General features: G+C 40.2%; 1 protein-coding gene across 1 annotated transcript in view; it reads left to right on the plus strand.

Moving 5' to 3' along the window:
* RSF1 (remodeling and spacing factor 1) overlaps positions 1-12,656 on the plus strand; it is a 67,732-nt gene that overhangs the window by 13,654 nt on the left and 41,422 nt on the right. Inside the window, exon 2 of the mRNA XM_039701113.1 lies at positions 11,844-11,935. Coding sequence (XP_039557047.1) covers positions 11,844-11,935 — 92 coding nt within the window. The remainder of the gene's footprint in view (positions 1-11,843; positions 11,936-12,656) is intronic.

Genomic DNA, 12,656 nt, shown 5'->3' on the forward strand with positions numbered 1-12,656 from the left:
AGCCCAGAAATATTTAGAAACTGATAAACGTTGAGTTGTAGTAAAAACATTTAAAAATAAAACTAAGAACACTAAGTTTCTTGCTTTTATGTTAAGCCAGGCTCTATGAAAAGGTGATTTAAAGGTAACCTAGGGGCAAATAATTTTGTTATGCATGCTGTGGGTTTTCTTTACGCACATTCTGAAACAGGAGCTGGTGGTCACTGTGACATCGAGTGATATGCAATGTGGCTCTCGTTTTCTTTTCTGAGTGCTGTGCTCAGCCATTTCTGCTGCTCAGTGTCCTTTCTGCCCGTTTTGTCTTATATGGGAAGGGAAGGATTTGATGGCAGAAGTTCTATGCTTTCAGATACTGTTGTTTGGGTTACTTTGTGGCACTTTCCATCAGTCTGCAGCCCAAACTGCCAGGTTCTTCCAGATCCTGATAGCATCTACCTGTGGTTGTGTAGGTTGGAGGGTTTGTATCTCAGACATGAGGACTGAGTGATGGCAGGCATTGTGGAAATGGTAGCTACAAATCCAGTGTCCCTTCAGGCTGTTACCCTTGTCTTACTTTCTAGCTCAGATTAAAAGTTGTGTAAGAGGTGGCTGACAGCAGCTGAGCCCGAGTTACTCAGAGGCAACAGTGTTGCCAGTCTGGCAAAGGGCTGAGGCTTTGAGGCTGCCTGACAGACAGGAGATCCTGTCGACCCTGAAGGTAACAGTCTTGGCTCCCCTGGGAACGGTTACAACCGTTTATTGCAATTAAAAGAATTATGTTAACGGGGTTAGATATTTTAATAGTGTTGACAGGTCAAAACATGAGTTTGCTCATAGAAATTCATACCTAGCTAAGAGTTGGGCGTTTCAAGGAATGAAGCTTCTGTGAGTCTTCACGTAGTGCATGATTTGGTTACCAGCTCTCCAGAGGACATAAGGGGTTTTTGCTTTAAGTCTAAAGCAGTCTTCATTTTAGATCTAGACTTAATGAAGTTGGTGACAAACCACATTATGTACTACTACCACTTTGTCAGACAACTCTCTTGGATAATTCTGCTTCTTAAATTTCTATTCTTACATGCCTCCTGGTTTCTTAAGACATAATGGACAAGAAGTTGCTACTAATTCTGAAATTAATTAAAATAACCCTCTAATTCTGTGCTAATTGGGTTAAAGTTGTAGAATTCTTTGTTTGAGAACATGAATTCATCTGTAGAATGACTTCAGCACTGTAACTGCTACCTTTCACAGAAATCTTTGTCAGCTGCTAGAAATGTTCCTCTGTTGCAGGGGTGGCCTGCCTCGAAGGGGAAAACTATTGCCCCTTCGGGATGTCCCTGCTAGTTGTGGCCAGCACCACCAACTCTCCCGATCCCTGCTCTGGTCAGGAGGGCGCCTAAGGCTTTCGCCTTAAGGGACGAGGATCCACAATGAGAGGGCTGCTACCCAACAGGACGAAAGGAGACGGACTCCAGCTGCAGCGTAACCCAGATTGATAGGGTCCAGGAGAACTGAGCGTTGAAGACCCCAAACTGGCGTCTGACACTAACTTTTAAAGTGGGGAGGATACAGAGGTGGAGTCTGGTCTTCAACTAATCAGCGAGAGGGTGGGAGTGGGGAGAGAGTGATGGACACAGTAGAACAATCAATAGGGAAAAGACTGGGGAGGGGCCCTGGCCCCTGAGCCAGTCACTCGACGCCCTGACTGGAAGATTCTAGAGGAAAAGGATGAGCCGCTGAGTGATGGACAGGGCACCAGGAAGGGACTAAGGAACAGATACATTGGTTGCTAAGGGGAACAGGGAGGGGAAAGCTGGACTGATGGGGCGAGCGAGGAGAGAGAGAACCAGGGCAGAACCACTACAAATAAAGGAGTACATGGAACAAACCAATTTACAACTTAACAGGGCTAAAGCATATAAAACACACCACAACACTCTGTTATGATTGTTTTGCCCAAGTCTCTGAGATACGGTGCATTTCTTTCTGGATATCTGATATTTTTGTAAATTATTTTAAAATTTCACTTGCACTGCTGATAGATTAATGAACTGATACTACCTTAGAGCAGAACAAGCCTGCGGTTACTTATTCCAGCCTTGCAGAATGACTTGAGTTGGCTTCACCTTCAAAGTTTGCTTATCCTGATCCTTAAAAAAACCTCATGCTCACATAATGCTGCTGCCTGTCAAATACCAAATACTTACTGAGTAGTACTCAAATGTTTCTGCATCAGTTTGTCGCTGCCAGATGTTTTGAAAAGCATAAAATGTGTGTCTTTGCACTGCAGTTTTTTTCTTGTACTTCTTTAGGGTCCAGTAAATAAAAAATATTATGAAAAAAATTAGGTTTGTAAGACTAGGTTTTAAAATAAAAGGTGTCTGCAATATTTGAAAGCTACTGACAAACTACAAAGAAATATTTAGCTGTTGCTATGGTTCAGTAAAATTGTTGGAAAATGAAAGATAAAATGGTGAATCTCTGAGTATAAATGAGTTTTTTTAAAATACAGGTTGGATCACCAGTGACTAGAGAAAAAAACTACTATTTCTAAAATTAAACCTGAAAAAGGACAGAAATGTCCTTGTAGTAGATCTCACGTGATGCATGGAAGAGGATAAATATTTGGGATTCTTAGGTATTGTGGGGCTTAGTTTTGGGGTTTTTTGTTGGTTGGGTTTTTCCATCTGAAGAGAAGATTGAGGAATTGGAACCTTGGTAAGGCACCTTGCTTTAGAAAAGTGGGTTTTATTCAACCTGAGGGTTTTTTTTTTTATTATTGCCTTTTTATTCAAGTGAGACATGTGGGAGAAAGTGATTTTATGGTATAATCAACATCCTCTCTGTGTTAATGCTGTTAATATTCACACTTGGATAGTACCTGAGAAATGTGGCAAAATTGACACCAGAGGGATGTTTCTAGTAAGAAAACAAAGTAAGGGATTAAAATGTATTTACTTCTTTTCATATAGTGGAGTGAAAAAGGACTTTCATTCAACTTATCCTTTAACAGAAAGTGTGAAAAACAGTTTGTTAATGTGCATTATATTAATAAAGCTAAATAAAGCTGACATCTTCTTAACTACTGATGTGTACAACTCTATGCTCATGTGTACTAAACACTTCACTGCACTGAGGATGCTTTTAGTTTAACATAGCAGGATATAAGCTTTCATCTGAACTTAAATGCTGCCATGCTTAGACATCTGATTTTGTCTGCTAGAAGTGTTTGTGCACAGATAAAGTGTAGGAGCTAGAGTCAGATCTGCAGTGGTAATTTCTGTTTAATGGGGAGTGTAAGGGCTTAGCGGAGGGTTTTCAGAACAAGATGTTCCCACCCCCAGTACCTGAATATACTCCTGTATCTTTAAGAGCTTCCCCCACTGGAAGAGGTGGTTTTCACTGGAAAAAGTTGCCAGACACTCTATAACAGAATTAATCTCTTCAAGTATATTTAGCAGAGCTCAGATGTTTTACTTCAGGATGGGCTGACTCTTCCTGAAAGTGTGTTTCTCTCTGTGGGTTGTAAATGGATTATATGGAATTAGCTCAGGTGTCAGTATCTACATTTGTAGATCTGTCCAGGTGCTTAGATGAATTCTACTGCTATGTTGCTGCCCTTTCCTATTTTTTAAAGGCAAAATATCTACAAAATTCCTGGAGTTTGGTGTAGGAATGAAAATTCATGCTCCTTTTCACAGGAGTTAGACTCATAGCATTTCTTTTCTAGGTGCTTGCCTTCTGTCTGGGCCACCCTCCTAGGAGGGAGTTGTAATTTTGATCCAAAAGTGAACAAAGACATTGAATTAAATTTTACCACTTCAATGGCTGCGTAGCATGGTGAACATTGCTATCTGAACTTCTTTTGCTTACATCCTTTCTGTAAGTGTGAGCCTCTGTGATTGTAGTGGCCAGCAAGTGCCTCAGGCCAGACCGACATCGGGATGTAAATCCTCCTTTTGCAACCGATATTCCCGGAGAAGGGTTGTGCTTCCGAATATGTGCCTCTCTAGCATTTCCACTGGCAGAGTTGGATCAAGCCCTCTGATCAACCTGCTCTTTCTTTTTGTTAGGGCTCTTAACTCCACTTGTGCTTTCTGTAGGACACCTTTGTGCCTAGCACAAGTAGAATGGACAAGTGTGTTCTGTAACATGCTCCAAAGGCTGGCTCCCAGTGCCTGAACTGGGCATGTTGATGCCACCCACTGCAGCTCATTTCTGCCTGCTTCTTGCAGTGGAAAAAAACCCAAACTACTGAAATTTCTCTGAAGTGAACTACCCCAGTGTATCCAGAAGCCATGGAGATGCATACTTGCAGTGAGGAGCCGTGAAACACACTAGAGTCTACTACCAAAGTGTAATCTTTACAATCAGTTTTCACTTCTGTCATGCCTACACTTTATTTGAGACTTGTAATTACACAGTCCAGGGCTAAGGAAGGAAATGAGGAGGATTTTCTGTTCATGGTTTAAAAGTCTTGGTTGTGTTGGAGACTGAGATGCATCAGCAGGCAAGAGAATCCTGGAGTAATTTTAGTTTCCTCTTTGTATCAGCTAGAATGAAAGATACCCGTGCTGCGGTGTCTTTGATTTCATGGGGTGTGGTCCCAGCAGTTTCAGTCAGGGTTTGCATCCGCCCAAATGAAGGTCAGCAAGTCAACTGCTCTTGATTTTAGACAGTAGAAATGTACGGTGTTGTCACTGCATGTGAGATAACTGCCAACAATGGCTACCAGTGACAATTTCACATGTTTTCAGTACCTGTTTCTAAGGGCAATCTGCTTGTTTGCATATTGCTGCCACAGCTTGATTTGTCTTACTTGCTCTTCACATGTCCTAAGTTTGTAGACTGGAGCCCATTTTTTATTCAATACATTTTTTGAGTCAGTGAACTGGGCTTTCGTTTGCTGTCTTCCCTGGACTATTTTTGGTTTCTAAAATAGATTCTGTGCTATTTTTTCCTGCATTGTTTTCAAAATAATTTTCTTTTTCCCTTCTATCTCCTAGTCTTTTTCATTCCATGGTACAGCATGCTTTTCTTGCTAAATTTTATGCTTTTTTCTAACATCAGTGCTGGTTTTGTTAACTTTTCTGCTGTTCCTTATAATATAGTAGCTTAAAAAGTCCCCAGCATTCCTAAGCACTTAATAGACAGAGAATTTAATAGGGGGCCTGTGAAAGATTAAGCTATCTTCTGTCTGCTAAAGGGCTGCTGAAGAACAGCTCTCCAGCAATTTTGTTTACTTTGATATGGCCTTTAATTCCAGCTTCAGGAGTTACGCTGATGACAATGAAAATGATTTTTTTAATCTCAGTTTCATATACAGTGAGAAGGTTACTGATGGTAGCGTGAGCATTAGAAAGCAAAGCATAATCAGATTGAACTGCAGACAAGGAAAGACTGTAGAATAAAAGACATGGGAGGAAGGGGTGCTCAAGGTGGTGCTATGGGTTTAGGAAAGAGTGTTTGGGAATCTGCTTCTCAGAAAAGGACCTGGGGGTGTTGGTTGACAGCCATTGAACATGAGCCAGGTGTGTGCCCAGGTGGCCAAGAAGGCCAGTGGCATCCTGGCCTGTATCAGCAGTAGTGTGGCCAGTGGGACCCGGGCAATGACTGTCCCCCTGTACTGGGCACTGATGAGGCCATACCTTGGATTCTGTGTTCAGTTTTGGGCCCCTCAGTACAAAAAAGACACTGAGGTGCTGGAGTGTGCCCAGAGAAGGGCAACAGAGCTGAAGAGTCTGGAGCACAAGTCTAGTGAAAAGCAACTGAGGGAACTGGGATTTTTTGTTCTGGAGAAAAAGAGACTTGGGGCACCTTATCACTCCACAACTGCCTGGAAGGGGGTGGTAGCCAGTTGGAGGTTGGTCTGTTCTCCCAATTAACAAACAATTGGGGAAGAATAAATGGTCTCAAGTTGTGCTGACAAGGTTTAGTTTGGATATGAGGAAAATTTCTTCATGGAAAGGGTTGTCAAGCACTGGAACAGACTGCCCAGGGAAGTGGTAGAGTCACCATTCATGGACATATTTAAGATGTGGAGATGGGGCACTTGGGATCATGGTTTACTGCTGGGACTTGGCAGTGCTGGGTTGGACAGATACAACAAGGTCAGGATGCAGCTCTGCTAGCAAGGTCTGTTATGCTGGTGATGCAACTTACTAAAAGAACTGGGGGTAGAAAAAGCCTTTTGGTCCCAGTTCAGAGCACTTTCCATGTTGGTCATGATTCGTTTGCAAGCAGCAGTGAAAGAGGTCGTGTGCTGGGTTTCTTGCATAGGAATGTGTAGGAGGGGGTTTACCAGCAGGATAAAAATCTTACCTTTGCTGGCTAATGTTAGAGTGACCCGTGCTCTGAATAGTCCAGGTAAAAGGAGAGTCTTCTAATACGTATTTGTACAGACAAGAGAGATAAATGTTCTCAGATATTTGTGTGAAAATGATCTAGCTGGTGAGCATCCAGATTTCAAAGTACTTTCCTAGGATAACAATGTCATTTAAATGTGAGCGTGGTTTGTTTGTTTGTAATGCCTGCCAACAATCTTTCTAGGAACAGGATATAAAACTGCTACTTGGTGACTTGTTCATTCTGTTTTGATCTGTGGTTTAATTACAGCATGTTTAATTGCTCTTTTCATTCACTCAAGAGGCAGTGCAGTTTCATTTTTTTCCCTTTCCTGTGCTTTTTTTTTTTTTTTTTTTTTTTTTAGGCACACAGTTTGGTAGGATAATACTCATCAAATGACTCAGAAAGTAAGATATTTAGATTGTCTTTTCAAACAGGAACAACTGCTCTTTTTCTCATGAGGTCACATGATTCCAATTTATTATTTTTATGCCAAACTTGCTGTGTGAAGATGAGGCTCCTTAGTGCCACAATTTTTTTTTCAGAGGTTTACTGAACTTTCTTGCCTGGGTTCAAACTAGGGAGTTTTGTCTTTCCATTTATTTATCATGCCAAGTTTATACCAAGCCTGCCATTTTTCTCTGATCTATAAACTTCTGTGAATAACTAAAAGGGTTTCACGTTTTCCTTATACTGAGTTGAGATAAGAAACAAGTTAGATAGTTATTCAAGAAGAATATTTATGTTGTCATAAACTAGTGCTGGTGCCAAAGGGGAGATGCTGTTCCCTTTCTTTTACTCAGTGTTTGCTAGTTCTTTAGCGAAACAGATGAGGGACTTCTCTTTGGTTGAAACTAATCTAGAAGACAAGATGTTTGCTGCCTCAGACTGCTCGTGGGACTTCAGACTTCACACAGAAATTAAGGAGAATATTAAAGATGCTGGAAATGTGGTCACATGCCTGTTAGGGACTCTTGTGCCTTTTGTAAGGGATGCAGCTGACTGGTTTTAAGCAAATTTATGCCTAAGGACCTGTCTGTAAAGGGAATTAACTGCATGGTTAGTGTGATGGGCTAAGTGGTAAATTATCATAGAATGGTTTGGGTTGGAAGGGCCCCTAAAGATCATTCCAACCACCCTGCTGTGGGCCAGGACACCTTCCACTAGACCACACTTCTGCAAGCCCCATCCAACCGGGCCTTGAACACTTATAGGGGTGGGGCATCCACAGCTTCTCCGTGCAGCCCGTTCCACAGTGCAACATACTGGCTCTTTGCTGATATCTGAGGAGATGCTCTTGCCTTTGTCTGTGCCTCCAGGACAGCTCCCTCCAGCACTCACAGCAGAGCAATTTGAACAGGGTGGAAACAGTCTCCTATTTGCCATTAAACTCCATGCAGGATGCCAGTAGCTAATCCACACCAGCTGCGTGCAGGTTGCTGGGAGCTACCTTCCCTTAGCAGAAAGGAGGTGGGAGATCATTAATGATCTCATCAATCTCAGCTGTCCTCTTGCTCAGTGTGGTGTTATTTGACAGTGCAGTCATAGCGTGCAGAGGTAATTTTGGTCAAGGCAGAAGGATGAAAAAGAACGTATGGTTAATGGAAATATTTGCCATGTATGTCTTATGAGTCATTTTATTTCCTCCACTTGCCAAAACAAGTTAGCATGGAAAATGGTTTACTAGTGTAACTGGGAGGACCTGTTTGTGTTTGTGGAGCATGAAAACTACCAGGGGGCTTTGCATCTCAGAGTTTTATTTTTTTGTCCCTTCACCCCAAGTCCCCCCAGCACTAAGAGTTCAGTGTTCTCTTCCTGGGCCCCAGAAGGAGGACAGTAGGCGCAGGCTTTGTAATCCACATCAGTACCAGTGGAAAAAACATCATGGTTCCAGTCTTCCTCTCTGTGTCCAGCACTCCAGATCTGCTTTTATACCACAGTGGTTTTTGTTTATAATAATTTTCAAAATAACATATTCCCCCCATCCTCCTTCTGGACTCAGGACTTTGTCATATTTTCTGTTTTCACCCACTGTCTCAGGTTTTTTTAGGTGAGTTGTAAGCCTTTTTGTTTTGGCAGGGCAAATAAATAGGGGTGAAACGGGGTTATGGTTACATGAGAGGTTGTCTTTAATCTGTGGTTGTGTAGGTGTTTGAAAGTTACAGCTTTTCTAGCCTGCTGAGAGGGTTTTCACATGTTTGTATGTTTTCTCTTCCATTTCAATTATTCTGATGTTCCCGAATTTATTAGACATGTGAATGATGTATAGCATGCTCCCTGAAATGCTGGAGTAGACAGAATAGTGTTCAAAGGACATTTGTGTGAGGCACAGATGACAACCTCCCCTCCAGGGAAGTGCAGGGTTTAACAAAAGGGCTGAACTCCACCAGAAGCCTTATAATTGTTTATGGTGACTCATTCTTCCTGGCTTATGACTTCTTCCTATGAAAAGTATGTATTTTTGAATATCTAGAATGCACCATGCCTTAATTATAGCCAATTCTTTGAAATATTTGTACAGCATTTTTGTAAAAGAAGAACTGCTATTAGCCCTGTGCACAGTCCTGGTGTTTTCTCCACTGCTTAAGCATATTCTGAGAAGGTTTTAGAGAACTCCTGTATTACTTTCCAGAGAGATCAAAGTTTCATAAAAGTTTGAGAATATAATCATATTTAAAGGTTTTTTAATATGTTCCATCACGCTTTTTTGACCAGAACCTCACACACAATGGCAATTATACAAGAAGGATGCTGTGTGTTGTTCCTTCCCTTATGTGAAATTTTTACAAATGTGGAACATTGTTATTCAAGTTCCTGAAATGAGTGATGCAGGTCCCACATGAATGGAGATGAAATTTTGCAAAGGAGATAGTAATCTACTGTTGTTATTTGCTGAAACCAGCCGGCAGCACAAGCCAAAATAATTATATTATGCTCATTCTCTTTGGTGTTATGTTCTTTCTCTTACGTGTAGGATAGAACAGTGTTGTAAAAATGATCCTTACTGATGTCTCAATTCAGTGAATTGTCAGGAATTCTCTCTATGGTCTGAACAAAAGTAAGTTAATTTATAGTTATGCATGTTCAATGCATTTCTGAGAGGATTGAAGTTTTTGTTGTGCTTACTGGTGAAATTTTACTCCCTGCCAGCTAAGTGCTTTGGGAGAGATTTGCCACCACTCTTTAGCCTTCCAAGGCCATCTCCTTAGCTGGTGTTTTTGGACAAGTCAGGTGTACATCCTGTATGGTTTACAGTTACTTTGGATTTAATGCAGTTTTATTCTCAGTCCTGTAGGCTTCTGCTCCTGTGGTTGCTGTGGTGGTGCTGTGGCTGGTCAGGCTGCACTTCACACACTCCCTAGAGAGCAAACTAGACATCAGTTTTCTTCTCCAAGCCTCCTGCCTCCTTCATTACACCAGGCATGTGCTGTGGGATTCCTCTCAGCAAAGGGAAGAGGTGAAAAGCCAGCCTAGAAATCCAGTCAGTAATATTGCATAATACATGAAAAGCATCTTGAAAGGGTAGTAAACAGAGAATGGGTATGAAGTGTTCAGTGAAATTTGTAAAAGTAATTGCATCAATGCACTATGAAGATCCTAGAAATATAAGAGCTGAAATGCTGAAATGAGACAAGTGATGTTTCTGTAGATACTAACACAACTCACAGGAAGTGCTGATCCAAGAGCATGCATATTCTCCAATTTTAAGAATTTTTGATGTTCTCCATTTTTTCTCACACTAAAACTCTAGCAGAGATTTTTGTGGTGACTGGGAATTTGACTATTTGAAACAAATCACCTGTTCTTTTTTAAACTAGGACTCCTATCACTGCATACCCCTAAAAAGGTCTGATTAAAAACAAACAAGCAAAAAAGGATGCTGAACAAAAGCTTTCGTTCAGCAAGATTTTGAATACTCTGGCTCAGTTCCATGTCACACAAACACAAGCAGAGATTTAATTTTATGATTTAACATAGATAGAATTGCTCATGTGTATAAAGTGCTTTGTGATTAATTTTGTTAGTGCCAGCTGCTTGGCACTTATTGGGGTTAAGACCTTTGATCTTGTTCCTTTTAAAATAGGTGTTAGTTCAAAATAATGAAAAGCATCAGTTTTCAGGAAAAGCAAGGAGTGTTATATTCAATATGTAATGGAAATATTATATGCAAATGGAATGAAAAAGAATAAGCCAGGACTTGTTGCTTATGAATTATCTAGACTGGAAAGAGGTCTCTTTGAGGATACCAGGCTGGTACTTTTTATATTTATTTATTCAAGGAGTTTGTGTATGAAATTTCTTTATTTCTGAAGCATTTTCATCAAACTGATTTTTGGCAACTCAATATGTTCACTTGAAATTTGAGGCATTTGATTGAAAGACAAAGAAAGGTTGGGTGAATTCAAGTTAGGTATTAAAAAGATTCACACCGGTAATATATAAATGAGTAAAAGAACAAACATCTCAGTGGTATCTAGTTTAAAACAAACACATTTGGTGTCCCAGCTGTTTATCCTGTGTCAAGTAATGCTACTGGGCCAGCAGAAAAGTCATAATACTGAGTTTAAAGCTTTCAATGTATGTGTGCATGAAGTACTGAAAATACTTTTAGAACATAAAATTGTATGCAAAAAGTAGGGAAATAAAAATACTTGAAAAGTTAATTTTTGAAGATTTTCTCAGCAAATTACAGATGAGAAAGCTGATGTCACTGGGCATGTAGAATTTCATTAATAATTACCAATTACATATTTCTTAAAAGCTATGCTACTCATTAACTTATAAAATCAGTGTTCTGCAAATTTGCCACTTGGTGGTGCCAGATTGATATATAAATCACAGATGTGAGCTGAGACAAGCTGTATAAATTATTTCTGAGGCATGTACGCTAAGAGATAGATAAATTTTCTTGGAAAACCTTGATTTTGTGACAACACTGGTGCAGCTCTACTCAGCAGCATTTCTGGCAACCATTCCTCAAGCCCTATATCTTAAGTACCTCTCTGTCCTTCTAGTACAAGAGAGAGTAAGTGTGTAACAAAGCTACATCTGTGAGAACAGAGTTTCAGGAACATTTCTTCCACTCCACGCACCTGGTGAAAAAGAATTTGGATCCAGTGATATTCCAGGCATGGTGCAGAATATGGCTTTGGGGTTTTTGGAGGCAGTTGCAGGTGTGCTGCTTGCAGTATTGTTTTTGTGGGTGTTTGACTGGAGTAGTTCCTGTACAGTTGTGGTTTTAACACTGCCAGAATTTCCACAGGTTTATCACTGGGCTCTGTATCCTGGAATTGAAGGGTGATGATTATCCTAAATGTAAATCTAAACAAAAAGATTAATGATTAAATTAACCTTCCTCTCAGTTGCAGGGCAGCCCTTCAGCAGGCTTGAAGTTTCTGTTTTATTAAAATGTCTTAATTTGTCACAGTGTTTCAGTGTTATCAGTGTTTAGCATTGAAGAATATTTGCACCAGACTTAACAACTTCTTTTTTTGTTTTTCTCTCTCTCAATACTACAGTCCCAAAAGAATTGGTGGAGCTTCACTTGAAACTGATGAGAAAGATTGGGAAGTCTGTCACAGCAGACAGATGGGAAAAATACTTGATCAAGGTACAATATGCATGTTGTATTATTCTGCAGTGCTGAAATATGGTTGTGATGAACAGTTGTGTGAGAAAGCCCTAGTATGAGCTACAGGAGCCTTGGGCTGTGCCAGCATCAACACGCATACATCAGATCACAGCTTAACTTGCAGTCTGCCTAGGCTTCTGGGAAAAAGGTCTCTGAAAATAGACACCATCTTCTGCATGTGAGAGAGTGTCCACCCTCATAATTGGCAGGAAAATACTTTCTTGAGTATTAAGATCCTAAATAAAGAAGATTTAGTAGCCTGCTAATGGGTTAAATTGAGCAGAGATTTATACAGTAGCAGTTCATTCTATATCACTTGTCTGAATATTATTTAATTACTGTGATTTGGCTGATATTCACACAGGAACCATACAGAGGTCTTGTAGCATGTGTTAATAATAAAGTATTTTAGTGATTTATTTCTGCTCAGAATGGCACAGCTAAGACGAAAATGTAATTATGCATCAGTAAAAATAGAGCATCCCATTGTTTTACATAATTCTATCTTGATATTTTAATTGCGGATATTTTAATTCTATCTTAATAATTTAATTTTAAGTGTCTTTGTTGACACTTTACGTACAAATAGTTTCCAGTTTATATAATTTACACTGCTTCAAAAAATAAAAATATATGAATAGTCAAAATTAATAGGTTACCATTTCCCCTCTGGATATGTTCCATGTGTCTTTTAATCCCC

The sequence above is a fragment of the Passer montanus genome, unplaced genomic scaffold (assembly GCF_014805655.1).
Source record: "Passer montanus isolate IOZ18808 unplaced genomic scaffold, ASM1480565v1 scaffold149, whole genome shotgun sequence".
Taxonomy (NCBI): domain Eukaryota; kingdom Metazoa; phylum Chordata; class Aves; order Passeriformes; family Passeridae; genus Passer; species Passer montanus.